Raw genomic sequence first — 17,859 nt, forward strand, 5'->3', positions numbered from 1 at the left:
CGAAAAAGAAGAGAAATTGAATTAAAAAACTCTAAAAAACGGGAATGTTTAGTAAAAAATACATTGAAATAGGTCGACAGAAAATTTGGCCGGAAAAGTCGCCGGAAAAGTGGCAGGTGGCCGTTGACCTGTTGACTGGTGTTGACTGTTGACCGACGTTGACCAGGGGCTGACCGAGCTGACGTGGCAGTGGTCCAGTGCTGACGTGGCGGATGCTGACGTGGCAGAGGGTCCTAGGGCTGACGTCAGCGGCTTATGGGCTTGGGTCAGTGGGCTTCTGGGCCTTCTTTCTTCTTCTGGGCTGGGCCTTGTTTTCTTCTCTCTTTCTTCTTCTTTTCTTCTTTTCTTCTTCTGCCGGTTTTCTGCCGGATGATTCAGTCGGACGGTTTAGTGAGTTTTAGACCGGTTTTCAGTGTTTTTCTTCCGGTTCTTGAAACTTCAGATCAAGAGGCTTCTGCTATCAAAATTTGGTGGGAATTGAAATTCCGGAAGATGGTGAACCGGTGGCATATGTGATGCGGGTTGTATGGAGCTTCCGGTGGCCGGTTCGGTAGATTTTCGGCTGGTTCTTGGGGTGGCGCCGCCGGTTCTAGACTCCTGGGATCGAGTTCTTCAAGGTGTGAGGTGGAGGCAGAAAAGGCGTCAACGTTTTGTATTCGGATTCAAGGTTTTTAGCTTTTTGAATCAGGGTTTGGCTATTTGTTTCAGGGTTAGGGTTTCGTGCTGATAACGTGTTGTAGAGAAACTGAAATTGAGAGAAATTCGCTGTGTATTCTCATTGATAATAGGGGCCTCTTTATATAGAGGATTACAATGTATAGAATCTCAATCATACAAGGAAAGTAATCGTACATTGAATAGGAATCTAGATCCTTCTAATTTAACCCTATTACCACTAGGTCAAGTAACCTAGAGTTTGGGCCAAACACAAATAGATATATCCTTAGACATTACATTTATTTTTGTGGAATCTTTAGTTTGAGATCAACTTTGAGTAATTGCAATTGACCTCATTATTTCAAATCTTTCCAATTGCAATGCATACGTTAAAGGTAGTAGGTTTATGCCATATGGAGAGTTTAGAATTAGATTCTTGTCCATCACGTCGACTAGTTCTCATTTAGGCGGCAGTCTGACTAGTTCCTATATATAATTCTTCTATTTCTTTCATCATTGTAATGACCACCATCACACTTGCCTTATTCTGCAGCATTTTGCTTGTAGCCCTCAAAACTCTGGTAGACTATTAAATCATACCTTTTATGTGCCGCCCACCACAAACACTTAAAAACACAAATTACAGTCCATACTTACTTGTCAAATACTGCGTAAACGTCCAAGTAGTCAAACACAAAACCTTTCGTACGCAATGACAGCGATCAAGTTCGATCGTTTAAATTGGTCCTAACACCGAATGGAGCTTGAATAAATAGCTACGTGCAACTTGCATGTAGCATCATAGTCTGAAACTCAAAATTCTGATAACTTGAGCTTCAATGGAGAAACCGGAATCTGCTGCTGCTGCTGACCTGTATGATAAGTCCTTCATTCAGCCGTCGATGGAGAAATTTGAACAAGATTTTAGTGAAGATAATAAGAAGGTGATATTACCTTTCCTTTCTCCTTTTTTCGATAATCGAAGGTATTCATCACTTGAATAAATTTTTTATTTTGTCCTACATAAACACGTAGGGAGGAAGCATATCAACTACTTTGGTAAGCAATGGGTGCTTGGACTTCCGCGGAAATGTTGCAAACAAAGAAACAACTGGAGGGTGGAAGGCCTCTCCATTTATCATCGGTACTAAATTTTATTTGGTTACTAAAATTAGTTGCAAGTTCATCTAATTCACTGTAACGTCTCATCAATTGATTTGTTAAAAATTTGCATGATGCAGTGAATGAGGTAGCAGAGAGGCTAGCATTTTTTGCAATTGCTGTGAACATGGTGGCTTACTTGGTGTTTGAGATGCGACAATCGCTTCCGAATGCAGCGACTCATGTAACGGATTGGATTGGAGCTGCGTACCTTCTCACACTCGTTGGAGCTTTTCTTGCTGATGCTTACTTAGGCCGCTTCAAAACCATCATTATTTTCTCTAGTGTTTATGCAGCGGTAAGTAAAAAGATTTAAACTTTGTCAAACATGGGCCTTTTTATAAGTGAACCGGAGTAACTTATCATGATGGGCCTAAAAGTACTCTTTCCATATGTAGGGGATGGTTTTGTTGACGGTGTCAGCCTCCGTGGATAGCTTACGTCCCCCTCCTTGCACGGCAAGACCATGCAACAAAGCAACGGACGGCCAAACATGGTTCCTATACGCTGCACTCGGCCTCATAGCCCTCGGAACCGGTGGCATCAAACCGTGCGTCTCGTCTTTTGGAGCTGATCAATTCGATGAGGCTGATACAAATGAAGTCCAAAAGAAATACTCATTCTTCAACTGGTTCTTCTTTGGAATAAACATGGGTGCACTCTTGGGCATTACACTACTCGTTTACATACAAGAAAATAAGGGTTGGACTTGGGGCTTCGGAATCCCAACAGTTGCCATGGTTTGCTCGATTGTAATCTTGGCTGCCGGAATTCCTAAATATCGTTACCAAAAGCCAATGGGAAGCCCCTTTACTAGGTTTATTCAGGTCATCGTTGTCTCACTCAGAAACCATTCTCGACGTGTTGAAGTGGGAAGTGAAGCAGCGTTATACGAGGTCAACACCGAGGAGTCTGATATTGTGGGTGCGCGAAAGCTACCTCATACTGCACAATACAGGTTATTTTCGTATCACGTTTAAATAAATGAAACACTGTCACAATATATTTCAGGACCAAATATACAAGACATAGTATTCTAACTTGTAAGCTAATGGTCAGTGTAGCTCTATCTAAAATGTCCATACATGCAGATTTCTGGACAAAGCAGCACTTGTGACAGACCTAGAGGACAACCCAAAGACTCGTTGGAGGCTATGCACAGTGACCCAAGTTGAAGAATTTAAATGCTTCATTAGGGTCCTTCCCATATGGGCATCAACCATAGCTCTCTCCCTCTCCTTCGCTCAACTTTCAACCTTCTTCATAAGCCAAGCTGCCCTCATGGACCGCAAGCTTGGTCCTGACTTCGAAATCCCTGCAGGCTCTGTCCCCGTCTTCAGCGCCGTCAACGCCCTCATTCTCGTCCCTATCTATGAAAAATGGATGGTTCCGATCATCAGTAGGAGGACCGGCCACCACCGTGGTATCACATCGTTGCAAAGAATGGGTGTCGGACTCTTTATCTCCATCTTTGCTCTGGCTTCAGCCGCTTTGGTAGAGAAGAAACGCCGAGACCACTACTCGAAGCCGTTTAGCATGAGTGTGTTTTGGTTGCTTCCACAATTCTTTCTGATTGGTGCCGCCGAGGTTTTTACTTACGTTGGACAGTTGGAGTTTTTCTACGATGAAGCTACGGATGGAACGAGAAGTATAAGTAGTGCAATGTTCCTGAGTGAGATAGGAATTGGGAGTTGGTTAAGCACTGCGCTTGTTAAGATCATAGAGGGTACAACTGGTGGAGAAACAAAAGGCTGGTTGAGGGCTACTCTTAATAAGAGCAAGCTTGATTATTTCTATTGGATATTGACAGCCATTAATGGTCTGAATTTCTTGGTGTATCTGTGGGTTTCACGGCGTTATAAAGGCAGACACGGAACCAGCACAAGTGTGAGAGACGGCCGGGAAGAGGTGGAGAACTGATCATGACTTTGAAGTATGGGCATGAACATTTGGACTTTCATAGCATGATGAGAAGTTTTAATCTGTTTGTTGTAATTTATTTACAGTTTCCGTAAATTAATGTAATTTTGAAGTATTTGCGTTCATTCATATATTCTTTTTAGATACATCCATTGTTTCATTTGTTATATCAATTGAGAAACTTCCAAACGATGACAATTCTAAACAGAAAACTTCTAATGCACTGGTGGAAAGAGGGTAACACTCATAATTAACAAAAGAAACCTCAAGCAAATTTATAAATTATGCATAATCTTCTCTACTACGAATTAAAAATATATAATTCATTGGAAAAATGAGTCACAGCAAGGATATATGATATGCCGGACTGATACTCAGTTACATCTTATAACTAATAGGATTTTTAGTCAATTAAATACATAGGCATGCATGTGAGTTTATACCAGTTCTCTACTTCTCTTAACCCTATCTAGCTATATGTTCTCTCTAGTTTCTTCATGACTATTATCCCTCGTCTTTCTTTTTCCTTGCTGGAGGCATGGAGGGACAAAATGAATACACACTGGATGCCAATCACATCATTGAAAGGAAAGCAGTTACATTATATTAGCTATAAATGCATGCTTTGGCAAAAAGTGAACAATGTTATAATTATGGAGGCATATAGTACTTAACATTACCATTTGATGATGTGATCTTGGGATCCAAAATATAATCATACATAAAATCTTACCTACGATTTTGTCACCACACTTTTGTCCAAGCCGAAAAATTAGAATTGAATTCAACCTAACACTTTTTCTCAATTGTTTCAGAAGAATGTAATAGGATATAATGAACCCAAGTTGGGAGAACCGTCAAGAAACCATTTGGGTTCTACAACATATATATCCTTGCTTCTTCTTTTTTCCCGCTTATTTTAAGAAAGATTAACACCCATCTTTATGAAACTAGAAATACCAATTACAATCTCATGATTTTGTAATTGGTTGAGCTACTAGTGCTTGGGTCTCTTTGTAACCAATTGTTTCCTCCGATCCCCTTGTCAATAAGTCAAAGAAAAAAATTGCATGACTTGGCCGATTTCAGATACAATGTAGGCACTCCTTTTTGGTAAATCAAACCATAAATTAATTAACATAATATTAAAACATACTGTGTGGTCCACATAGCTGACAATGATCATGATACTGATCCCCTGAGATCTCTCTCTTTGATTTTCCCTCCCTCCCCGACTAAGAAAGCGATTGAGTAAAAGTGAAAAAACAACAAAAAAGGAAGAACACTTCATTACACACACAAGTTTTCTGATCATATATAAGCTACTACTGCAGTACTGGTGCTTCTTCTTTTAGTTCCTCCTCCTCTTCTTGAAGGACAAAGCTGCACCTCGTCAATTAAAAGATATGAGAACGACTTGGATGGATCAGACATTTTCGGTGGATGGAGGAATGAGTGGTTGAGTGAGGGACGTCTTGGTTTGGCTTTTCCTGTTGTTTGAGTGCACACTGTCACTAGGAGTCGACTGAATTGGAACTCTTGCCTGAGCAAACTTCCTTTCTTCACTTTTACCCCACAACACCGCGTACAGTCCCACTATGATCAGCACCGCTCCGATGATCCTGTACGTCCAATATTACCATCCAATATTATTAGCATCAACATGCATGTATATATGAACATTTACTCCGCAACAACAAATGATAGAGCCAAAACGTTATGCGTTGAATCAGTTGATTGCATGTAAAAGGGAGTGCTCTAAGTGATTCACATAAAAGCGCTCGACTGTAAAAGTATTTTCAGAAAAAAAAAAAAAAAAAAAAAAAAAAACATGATAGGTGTTTTTCTCTAAAAACACTTGATCAATTGATGACCGAAAGCACTTGGGTTGTAAATAACAAAAGTGTTACTTAGCGAAAGTGTTTCCGTTCTGTTACTAAGCAAAAGTGCTTCGTACAAAAGCACTCACCTGGATAAGTCCTAATTTATTATAATATCGTTTATGAACCATGTGTCTTTTAAGACGTGTGCATGTATGCATTATTACTTTACTATACTGGATCAAACCATATAGGTCAGGATGTGTGTGTACTGTGTAGGCTTGTAATCCTACAACTGGGGTTTTGATTCATGAATGGAGGAGGCAATAAGAGCAAAACTAGGAGAGTGATGGATTATGATTCATGAATGAAGCGAGGGCTACGTAGTTAGGGCTTTACCCTCCCAAGTAGAACTCCTCGCCTAAAGCAACCGAGGCCATGATAGCGACAACAAGAGTCTGAACAGGTTGATATACAGCTACAAAAACAGGGCCCCCTCTGTCGATGCACCATATCTGTACAGCGAATGCAATCCCTGATGCAACCACTCCCTGCAGATCAACTTCCATTAATTTACCAAAAACAGAAACATTTAATTAAAACTGCAAGTTAGTGAATCACTATCTATCATCATCATTTCACTTTCGACACCCACCACCCCTCCTGCATTATTGCAATTCCACAGAAACTTCTTTTTCTCTTTTCGAGTATTATTGAAAAAAAAAAAAAGTACTATAAAATTATCATAGAGCCTAGAAACTGGTTTCGCACATGAATAAGCTGCCACATCTGTTTCTGAGAATAGACTTGACAGACTTTCTTTGTGCTGTGACAACCTCTGTTAACTAACTATGAAATTGACACAAAGGGCGACGAGAGAGTGAAAACTGAGAAGGCTTCACTCCCAATTCGTTTTTGTGAAAAGGAAAGACAAAGGAAACAATTAGGTTGAGGGTGCTTGTCATTCAGGGAGGTCGCTGTTGGCTGAAAAATCTTCCTTGAAGTCATAGATAGGAAGACGTTAAAAATTAAAGCAATTTTAGTAGAAAAAATTAATCTTATAGAATTAATTACACTAAGCTTTAAATCTAAATAGACTTTTCCTGATATAATTCTATAGTACTGAGTACTGACCGCATAGAGGATGCTGAAGGCTTCTCCACCACTGTGGAAGATCCAAGCCTGAGCGTCTCTCTCGAAAACCGCAGCGATAATGATGAACTGAATTAGACCAAAGAAACAAGTGTAGGAGGTGACAGAGAGCCGGGCCGGGTACTTCTTGAGAACCGGGCTTTGCAGGACGAGCCAGGCGGACCACGAGAGGCAATGGCCGATCAGGTAGAGGCAACCTAGAGTCCAGCTCTTACCCTTTGCATCACCAAGTACTGACATGGCGCTCGTAGTGAAACTCGACATTGATACTGATGATGAGGCACTGCTCATCATCATCGTCTGCAGTGGTGGTGTTGGGCTGTATATGGCCGGACCTTTGTATAGAGTAATCACTGATGCTCCAGCCACACAGAAAATAGTTCCGGCAACCTTTGCAATACCGTCCTTGCGGTTTAGTCTTACTTGCTCGATTCTGTATACAAGCAACGCAGTTTCGGACATGAGCACGAAACAAAAAAATAAAATAAGAAGAAACTAAGTAATTGTGGCTTCATTAACTTACCTGAGTATGACTGCCATGAGAAAGGTAATGGCTGGGACGGAGTTTTGTATAGCGGAAGCAAAGGTGGGTGATGTGTTGTCTAATCCCAGCAAGTAGAATCCTTGGTTTGCTGTTATTCTGTTTAATAACAAAAAATCTTGTCAGTCAATTTATTTAATTAGCAGAAACATCTTTACTCACACAAAAAGGCTTTCTTTTGTCCGAATGTGTATTTTTCTTTTCTCATACCCGATAAGCGCAAGGCAAAAGAACTGAACGAGAAAGTTGAGATTGATCGGAGGCCTGTCCTTCCTGATCACCACAGAACAAGAAGAACGTTAATTACTAATCTCATAATTGTATGAATATGCTCATTTTAATTAAGAAGATACAAAGGGGGAGTTGTGGTTATGTACTTTTCCAGAAAGTAGGCAAAGGGCAGGAGGAGAAGCAAAGCGATGATGTTCCGGTAAACGGGAAAGACAAGCTTAGAAATGCCCATATTGAGAGCAAATCTAGAGACGACATGGAAACCGGCATAGCCGAACTGCAAAGCCAACATGGCTCCATGAAGCTGAAACTTCTCAGGCACCGAGCACCAACTCCTCTTGTCAGAGCCACCTGGTTCGGCCATTTTTTCCGAATGAGTGAGAATGTGATATTGATAAGCAGGTAAATATGAAGAAGGGTGATGGATGATGAGTTAGGGTAAGAATTGGAGGGTATAAATACTGAGGGGAGGGAAGACTGTGGAGGAATAGTGCAGACCCCACAAGGGCCCTAAAAAGAACTAATGTCAACTGTTGCTAGCCTTCAAATGTTTTTGGCTGTCTCCCACAACCCGCATACACATATATTCCTTCTCACTCCTTTCCATCTCAGTCAATCCCCAGCTGACAAGACAACCGTAATCGATCGCACTCCCACTACTATTAGCTTCTTTGAATTATGAAATTGACGTACGTCTGTATTATTGTCATAATTAGGGTAATTAGTGTAATTGGTTAACAGTTTCTGTTTTGGCACCATACAAGTCTCTTCGGCCACGCTATTGCTTTTTCTTTTTTTTTCTTTGGTCGATAGCGCGCACGAGGGGAGGTGGGAGCACCATGCGGCCTCATCTCCTATGATCAAAACCCTAAAACCCTACCACACCCACATCTCTATTCCCTACCACCCTCAATCGCAAACCACCAAGCTATATTTTCAACAATTTCTAGCTTGTATTTCATTTCTTTTAATCATATAGGGTCATCATCATGAATGATGAATGTATAAATAAAATCAAGAGCATTACACTTCCCTAGAGCCATATTTTTGTATGATATTTCGATTCAAAATTAGTTTGGTTTCGTGAGGGAATCGAATACGAGTATTAATCTATATCGGCCGTACAGTCATCACCACATGTATTGACACAAAGGAATATCCCTGTAATGATGTTTGCATTACCTTCCCTAACCATTTTATGTATGTGCTAAAAGTGGTAATTGACCAATTAAGCCAATTAGCAATTTAAGAAACTGATTAATATAGTTAAAAAATTATTGTAATTTGGTGTTGATTCAACAATACATGCACTAGGTTTTTGAAATTTTATTTATTGGACTTGTCAAACTAGTTGTGCAATATTAATCACTTACCTTAATTCAGTTATCAGATTCAAAGGACCGGCATTCAATTTTGCATTCACACAGTATTGAAAACATGACTGCCATTTCCAAATAATGTGGATGAGTTTGTAGTACTAAATATTAAGAGCTTATTATTCATTTTAAGTTCGAATTTTCTCATGTTCTGATGATGTCGTTTGGCAAAAGATAAATACTATATCGCGGGATAAACACAACACACCAAACTAGAGTTGAATAGTCAAGATGAAAGATCAAGGGATCTATAAAAGTCTTCTTTTGGATTAAGGTCACCGTTGTTTGAGATTGGAAAGGGAAGGAACAAAGACTCCATTTTCTTATCTCTAGCTAGCTTAGGACCATCGATATTTGTTTTCCAAAAGAAAAAGTAGCAACCAACAAGAGGAATCCCCATCTTTTCTGCGCGCGCTTTTCTTTTGGGATATACACCAACAAATTAATAATGACCTATAGAACTTAGAAACGTTAGGCAACAATTAACATTGATCAATTGAGTTAAAGCTTCTTTAACTTTGGTTTTATAAGATTGTTGATCCTCCTCCTAAGCAAACCGTAATCAATGAAATAGTGCTTCCACTAAGTCAGCACTCCCACTCCCTCAAGGGCCGTGCAGGACTCCGATATTAAAATGAAATGAAGCCTCTTCACTTTAAGAGACATGTTGCCGGCCACCCTTCAATTGAGACCATCATCATTTCTAAAATTTCAAAAAAGTAAAAGAAGGATAGCTAGGCCTGCCTTGCCCAGGAGAAGATCGAATATATATTTCTAGCTTTTTTGGATCGTTAAAAGGTGTTTTTATCTGACAGAAGGAATTTGTAATAATACTTGATTATTGTTCGTGGTACATAGTCAATAATAATATTAAACTGCAAAAGTTATGAGGAAGGACACGGGGGTCTGACCCGGCCTGCATGAACCGGTCGGACAACACCCTGACCAAGCCAGTTGGGTTGCTAATTGCATTTGCTCTGTTCATATATTTCTTTCTTTCTTAATAGTAAGTACATGCCTGACAGCTAAATTTAGATTTGCTTTGCACGAGCGAATCTTCCAACCCAGTTTTTGGTCGAGACCCTTTGACTCCTTAAACACTAAGAGCAAGTTCACCCGTGGGTCATCAGGTCACCTATTATTTATTGTTTTTTATGTGTATTTTCACCCTCTGGGTCACGAGCACAGTATATTTCGTGCCATGGGTCACGAGTACAGTGTATTTTGTGACCCAGAAAGTGGAAATAAACACACAAAAGCAGTGAATAGTAGGTGACCCAACGGGTGAACTTGCTCTAATTTGATTCTTCTCCTTCAATAATTTTCCCAATACGTACTGTGGTAGAATACATGAAATTTACACACAGAATTAGTTAGGAATGCTTAACCAAGCTTTTTTGGGATATTGGATCTCAGTATCCCACAATCTTGGATAGTGCAGATATCTAAGTTTCAAGTATGGTGGACTTGAGCTTTATATATATATACTATGATTCTGCCTTCATATTCAAATGAATATCCTATTGGATATGTATATATGCAGAATTTTAGAGCAGAGGAACTTGGAGCTACTATTAATTTCAATGCCAAAATTTGGAGTCTGTGTTCATCAAAACAGAAAAAAAGGAACCTGGAATTAACATAGTGGATGCAGCAATTATTGCTGAAGAAATAGTTTTTCCTCTACAATTTACAATACATATATCTTTTTGATAAGGCTGTTTGCGGTACTATATATCTTTTGTTGTAGTATACATGAAATTGTGGTAAAACTATTATGTCTATATCATGTAAATAGCATTATTATGGCTATGTATGATAGCACTTAAGAGTGGAGAAGTTTGGTATCAATCATGTTAATGTTATGTATGAAAGCACTTAAGTAAATGGATGATATTAAATGTAATAGTGGTAAGAGTAATGGAATGTAATAGTATTACTCCATGCTTTTTATCCCTATATAAACCCTCCATTGTGAGAAGAATAAACACACCAATTCACTCTTCATTCTCTCCATCTAAACTCTCTCCCTCTCTCTGTTAGTTTACGATTTTCCTTAAACACGTTATCAGCACGAAATTGCTCTAGAATTAGAATCGAAATTGTCAAAATAGAGGAAGTTCATAATCCGATCAAAGCCATTTTTCCAAACCTACAAAAAACCTCCAAAACCTAGTACATATCAAAGCCCTTGATTCAAGAAGCCCAGAACCGGTTTCAGAACCGCCAGAACCGGCCGGAAACCGCCCGAACCGGCTGCCGGAAGTTTTGAACCGCTGCCGGACCGCTGTCGAGTTCTGCCAGACTGCTGCCGAGACCTGCCGAGCAGCTGCGCAGAAGCTGCCGAGAAGCCCTGCCGAGACCTGCCGAGAAGCTGCCGAGCGAGCCCTGCCGAGTCCTGTCGAAAGCTGCCGAGACCTGCCGAGTGCATCTGCCGAGCCCCTGCCGAGCCCCTGCCGAACAGCTGCCGAAGCACCTGCCTAGCACCTGCCGAGCTGCTGCCTAGCAGCTGCCGAGTTGCTGCCTAGCATCTGTCGACACTTTTCCGACAACTTTCCGACGACTTTTCCGGCGACTTTCGGGACACTTTGCCGGTGACTTTCCGACGACTTTTCCGGCGACTTTCGGGACATTTTTCCGACAACTTTCCGGCGACTTTCGGGACACTTTTCCGGCGACTTTCCAAGCCATTTTCCGGCGACTTTCCGGAAGCTTTTGGGCAACTTTTTCGGTCATTTCCGACAACACTATTTCAAGGTATTCTTTACTAAAAGTTCCCGCTTTTGAGTTTTTATTTATTTTTCTCCTCCTTTTTCTTTTTGGGAACTTACAATTAAAAAGCGGAATTATAGAAATTCACGCTAAACGAACTAAGAGCGTTCGTAGTCAATGAACTAAGAGTGTTCATAATATTCGGACTAAGAGCGTCCGCAAGCATCGACTTATGACCCTATTAAACATCATTGTTTCGGTCTAATCCAAATATTCTTGGAAATTGATTTCTTGGTAGCATAGCTCGGAAATCTTATTGTTTTAGTTTTTCGTGGAAGTTTTAAACTCCGAAACTAATACATCTTTTTCTTCTTATATTTCAAGGATGTCGAATGAACCTAGACTCGATTTTCAAATCCTTGACTCAACTGGTTCGGATTACCATAGTTGGAAAACTGACGTTGAGAACCATCTCACATCAAAAGGGATATTGCCCATAATCCAGGAACCAAACGCGGGCCTTGTGTTCCAACGAACACCCATAAAGCATGCACAAGCAATTATCTTGATGCGACGCCATATGGACAAAGCACTCAGATTAGAGTATATGTCCATCAAAGATGCAAGGGACCTATGGGTGGCGCTAGAAGAGCGCTTTGATAATATCCAAGATTCCCTCCTCCCTGACTTGAAGGTTCAATGGAACAATATACGCTTCTCCGACTTCAAGTCTGTTGCTGAATACAATTCAGAAGCTCTTCGGCTAAAAGCCATGCTGAAGTTCTGTGGAAAACCTCTCACAGAAGAAGAGCTAATTGAGAAGACTCTCTCCACCTTCCCCGTCGCAGCAATTATACTATCAAAGCAATATCGCACTGAATTTAATGCTGGACGACTTACGAAGTTCAATGAGCTTATCAATATTTTGTCGGTGTTGGAGAAGCACGACAATATCCTTGTGAAGAATTATAATTCAAGGCCCGTAGGAACCAAAAGCGTTCATGAGGCAAATTATAATGCACCCAAGAAAGGGCGCAAGGAGCGGTACCCTACTAATAAGGGGCATGTATACCCTAATAACAGGGGACATGACGGACGAATGGGTCCATACAACCGCCCCAATAAGGAAGGAAACCGCAACTTTGGAGCGGGCACACGTGGTGGCAATTCCACACGTGGGAAAAGAGAATATAACAACACCATGGGCCGTAACACTGTGGGCCGTGGAGGTCGCATAATACGCCGTGGTAGTAGCAGCAACAACCCGCCTAGGGAATATCCACAACGTGCACCTCAAATAAAGAAAGTCAACCACAATGACATGTGTCATAGGTGTGGATCAATCGAGCATTGGTTTAAGCAATGCCAAGCAAGTACTCAACTAGCTGCACGCTACAAGGAGTACAGGGAAATGAGGGAGCAAGAAGCTCACCTTGCTGAAGAAGAAAATGGTGAAGATGTTATTCTCACCATAAAAGACTTCAAAGCTGAAAATGAAGAGCACGAGGATGCCGCAGACTTTGATTAAAATAGTCTTTTCTATTTTCCAATAAAACGGCAAATGTGCCTTAGTCAAATAACAATTGAATTGACTCTTTCTCATGTGGCGTACCCAATGAAGTATGATGTCTAGGCAAGTAATTGAGATCGGGGTACTTAAGCGAGCCTCGCTCCACCAACATCTCTCTACTTACCTGGTCATATTTTATTGGAATTACCAAACGGATTGAGCAATTACAATTTGTATAAAGTTTGATTTTATATTGGAATAAACTTTGGAAACTTTGATGTAATCATTGACTATTTTCCCTATTAATAAAGTATCGCATTACCAATGTCATTGACATGTGTTAATATTCCGAACTTTATTTCTTCAGTATGTCTTCGGGAGAATTGGAATGCCTTCTTGATAGTGGCACCACACATACTATATTACGACATAGGCAATTATTCTTATGGATGACGCCTAGTCAATCTTCAGTGACCACGATGGCAGGACCATCTCAATTGATTCATGGTCGTGGACCAGCTCAATTTCTATTGCCGAATGGCACAAATATTAATGTCGCCGAAGCTTTATATGCTCCAAGGGCTGGAAGAACCCTATTAAGTTTTAAAGATATAAGAGCCAATGATTTTCATGTGAAAACACATTGTGAGAATGGACAAGAGTTCCTTTACATCACCTCTAATAACTACGGAAATACACGAGTATTAGAGAAACTCATGTGTCGCTCTAGTGGATTGTACGCAACCACTATTAGAGTCATTGAATCCAACCATGTCATGAATGAAAATTTATGGGATTCCGACACATACAAACTTTGGCACGACCGTTTGGGACACCCAGGTCGAGATATGATGCTCCGTATATTAAAAACTTCACACGGACATCCATTCTTTAAAACAAAAGGAAGTACGAACCAAAGAAAGGTTCAAAGAATTACTTCTGAAGCATATCATTCGTTTTGCAAAGCTTGCTCTTTAGCAAAAATAGGATCGAGACCATCCTATGCAAAAGACATTAAAGAAAATATACCATTCTTGCAAAGAATACAAGGTGATATCTGTGGACCTATACATCCAACTTGCGGACCATTTAGATATTTTATGGTGTTGGTTGATGCATCGACACGTTGGTCACATGTCATGCTCTTATCCACAAGAAATGCTGCATTTGCTAAACTCCTAGCACAAATCATTAAGTTAAGGGCTCACCACCCTGATCATCCTATTAAGTCAATTCGTCTTGACAATGCTGGGGAATTTACATCAAAAACTTTTGATGATTATTGCATGTCCATTGGGATCGAGGTTGAACATCCTGTCCCTCATGTACATACCCAAAATGGTCTCGCAGAAGCTGCCATTAAAAGACTTCAAATGATTGCTAGGGCATTGGTTATGCGCACCAATCTCCCTATTTCTGCTTGGGGCTATGCAATATTACACGCAGCTGTGCTTATTCGTCTAAGGCCCACTGCCACCCAACCTTTTTCTGCGTCCCAGATGGTAACTGGGTATGAGCCTAATATCTCACATTTACGCATATTTGGGTGTGCAGTCTATGTGCCAATTGCGCCACCACAGCGCACTAAAATGGGTCCTCAAAGACGATTAGGCCTTTATGTTGGCTATGACTCTCCAACCATAATCCGCTACATAGAACCCTTGACAGGTGATCTATTTACCGCTAGATTTGCGGATTGTCACTTTGATGAGACAGTCTTCCCGCCTTTAGGGGGAGACATGAACACTAATGTTCATCAAAAAGGACAGGAATTGTCGTGGTTTGTCCCCACTTTGTCCCATCTTGATCCCCGAACCGCACAATCTGAAAAAGAAGTGCAGAGAATTCTCGATCTTCAGAACGTAGCAGAATCGATGCCTGATGCGTTTTCTGATATCGCTAAAGTGACGAGATCACACATACCTGCTGCAAATATACCTGCAAGGATTGATGTCCCTAAAAGACATAATGCCATCTCAAAAATACATGAGAATGGCGCCAACGTTCCCTCTATGGGTGACACATTGGCTAGGCCCATGGCTCCTGCCAGGAAGCGCGGGAGACCTATAGGTTCGATGGATTCTCGCCCAAGAAAGAAAGCGAGTTTGGCACAAAATAATCCATTAATCATAGATATGAATAATCCATCTCACGAGAATATTCCGGATTATGGTTATGTCCAAGAGACATCATTGGGGGACGCTCCAATGTCAGAACCAACTCCAGAGAATAGAGAAATCTCCATAAATTACAATAGTGTACATGAGATGATGGATAGAAATTCTATGGCAATTGATGATGCATTTGCATATCATGTTGCAAAAGGAATCATAGAATATGATGATATCGAGCCTCGCTCTGTTGAAGAATGTCAACGAAGAGCGGATTGGCCTAAATGGAAAAATGCGATCCAGACTGAATTGGATTCACTAACAAAGAGACAGGTATTTGGGTCTATAATGCTGACACCACCAAATATAAAGCCTGTTGGCCATAAATGGGTCTTTGTTAGAAAGCGTAATGAGAAAAATGAGGTGATGAGATATAAAGCCCGCCTTGTGGCACAAGGTTTCTCACAACGCCCTGGAATCGACTACGAGGAGACATACTCTCCCGTAATGGACATTATAACGTTCCGCTACCTTGTCAGTTTGGTAGTTTCCGAAAAACTTGACATGCAACTTATGGATGTGGTTACAGCATATCTCTATGGGGATCTAGATTCAGAGATATATATGAAGGTTCCTGATGGACTTCAATTACCAAAATCAAGTGGCTCTAAACCACGGAGCGCGTTTTCAATAAAATTAAGACGCTCACTATATGGATTGAAACAATCCGGACGGATGTGGTATAACCGTCTAAGTGACTACTTGATTGGAAAGGGATATGTTAACAATGAAATATGCCCTTGCGTGTTCATTAAAAGAACAAGTTCCGGATTTGCAATTGTAGCAGTTTATGTCGATGACATGAACCTAATTGGAACTCTAGATGAGTTAAAAGAAACTGCTAAATATTTGGAATCCGAGTTTGAGATGAAAGATCTTGGGAAAACACGGTTTTGCCTCGGAATAGAGCTCGAGCACCGTAGTGATGGGATTATGATCCATCAGTCAGCATATACTCAAAAATTACTAAGGCGCTTTAATGAAGATAAAGTAAAGCCTGTAAGTACTCCCATGATCGGCCGAAGTCTTGAGCCCACAAAAGATCCGTTTCGTCCAAGGGATGAGGACGAAGAATTATTAGAGGCTGAAGTACCCTATCTAAGTGCGATAGGCGCATTATTGTATTTAGCTCAATGCACAAGACCGGATATCTCATTCGCAGTGAACTTGTTAGCTCGACATAGTTCTGCGCCAACACGCCGCCATTGGATTGGCATAAAGACAATCTTTCGATACTTAAAGGGTACGATTGATATGGGCTTGTTTTATCCCTACAAAGAGAAAAGAAAAGACGGAAGCATGAGATCAGACCCCATGAGGCAAAAAGCCACCTTCCGTAATGTAGACGCCGGCGACACCATCAATGGTGACCGACGTTCTCCTCCTCCCCTCCATCAAAATAAAAATAATGTTTTGATGGGATTTGCTGATGCGGGGTATCTCTCTGACCCCCATAAAGGTCGCTCCCAAACAGGTTATGTCTTTACCATGGGAAGCACGGCGATATCTTGGAGATCTACAAAACAGACCCTTGTTGCTACTTCCTCAAATCATGCAGAGATTATTGCTCTACATGAAGCTGTGCGTGAATGCATATGGCTAAGGTCTATAAATAGACACATTCGAGGAACTTGTGGTTTGAAGTTTACCACAGATAAACCTACATGCATTTACGAAGATAATGCAGCTTGTATTGAGCAAATGAAATTAGGTTTCATCAAGGGTGACAATACTAAACATATATCACCGAAATTCTTCTACAATCAGCAACAGCAAACACTTCTAAACATTGAAGTAAATCAAATCCGATCAGAGGATAATGTAGCGGACTTATTTACTAAATCGCTACCAAAAACCCCTTTCGAGAAGCATGTGAAGAGCATCGGATTAAGAAGGTTATCCGAACTCCCATGATCTTCAGGGGGAGAATAAATCAGGGGGAGTATCTAGAAACATACTCCACACTTAATGCGCGTTGCACTCTTTTTCTCCTTCGACCAAGGTTGTTTTTTCCCACAGGGTTTTATTACTTGGCAAGGTTTTTAACGAGGCAATTTCGAAGCGCACGGCTTAGACAAATACTATCGACATGAAATATCCAAGGGGGAGTGTTGTAGTATACATGAAATTGTGGTAAAACTATTATGTCTATATCATGTAAATAGCATTATTATGGCTATGTATGATAGCACTTAAGAGTGGAGAAGTTTGGTATCAATCATGTTAATGTTATGTATGAAAGCACTTAAGTAAATGGATGATATTAAATGTAATAGTGGTAAGAGTAATGGAATGTAATAGTATTACTCCATGCTTTTTATCCCTATATAAACCCTCCATTGTGAGAAGAATAAACACACCAATTCACTCTTCATTCTCTCCATCTAAACTCTCTCCCTCTCTCTGTTAGTTTACGATTTTCCTTAAACATCTTTTTACTTTTGCGTAGGGAAGGTCTTTTTTTTTTTTTTTTTGTCAAGAGTAGTAACATAAGCTCTCTTTCCCTACAAATTGCGTACATGGCGAGTTGGTGACACCAACATTACATGTGCATTACTGTCCTAGAACAAGTGGCACGTTGATAGCTAGAGTTTTCATGAATATCTTA

General features: G+C 40.6%; 2 protein-coding genes across 2 annotated transcripts; one reads left to right on the top strand and one right to left on the bottom strand.

Annotated features, from left to right (window-relative positions):
• The first annotated feature begins 1,366 nt into the window (after nucleotides 1–1,366).
• LOC133741357 (protein NRT1/ PTR FAMILY 8.1-like) lies at nucleotides 1,367–3,885 on the top strand. Its single transcript, XM_062169277.1, has 5 exons — nucleotides 1,367–1,601; nucleotides 1,693–1,801; nucleotides 1,899–2,116; nucleotides 2,217–2,776; nucleotides 2,910–3,885. Exons 1-5 carry the CDS (start codon nucleotides 1,497–1,499, stop codon nucleotides 3,736–3,738), a joined length of 1,821 nt encoding a protein of 606 aa, XP_062025261.1. The 5' UTR covers nucleotides 1,367–1,496; the 3' UTR covers nucleotides 3,739–3,885.
• Nucleotides 3,886–4,845: 960 nt separating this feature from the next.
• On the bottom strand, nucleotides 4,846–7,919 carry LOC133738480 (protein WALLS ARE THIN 1). The gene is made up of 6 exons (XM_062166037.1): nucleotides 7,629–7,919; nucleotides 7,462–7,524; nucleotides 7,234–7,350; nucleotides 6,693–7,143; nucleotides 5,958–6,109; nucleotides 4,846–5,360 (listed from the first exon to the last, which is right to left on the bottom strand). Exons 1-6 carry the CDS (start codon nucleotides 7,844–7,846, stop codon nucleotides 5,165–5,167), a joined length of 1,197 nt encoding a protein of 398 aa, XP_062022021.1. The 5' UTR covers nucleotides 7,847–7,919; the 3' UTR covers nucleotides 4,846–5,164.
• Nucleotides 7,920–17,859: the final 9,940 nt, after the last annotated feature.

Source organism: Rosa rugosa, chromosome 3 (genome assembly GCF_958449725.1).
Source record: "Rosa rugosa chromosome 3, drRosRugo1.1, whole genome shotgun sequence".
NCBI classification, from domain to species: domain Eukaryota; kingdom Viridiplantae; phylum Streptophyta; class Magnoliopsida; order Rosales; family Rosaceae; genus Rosa; species Rosa rugosa.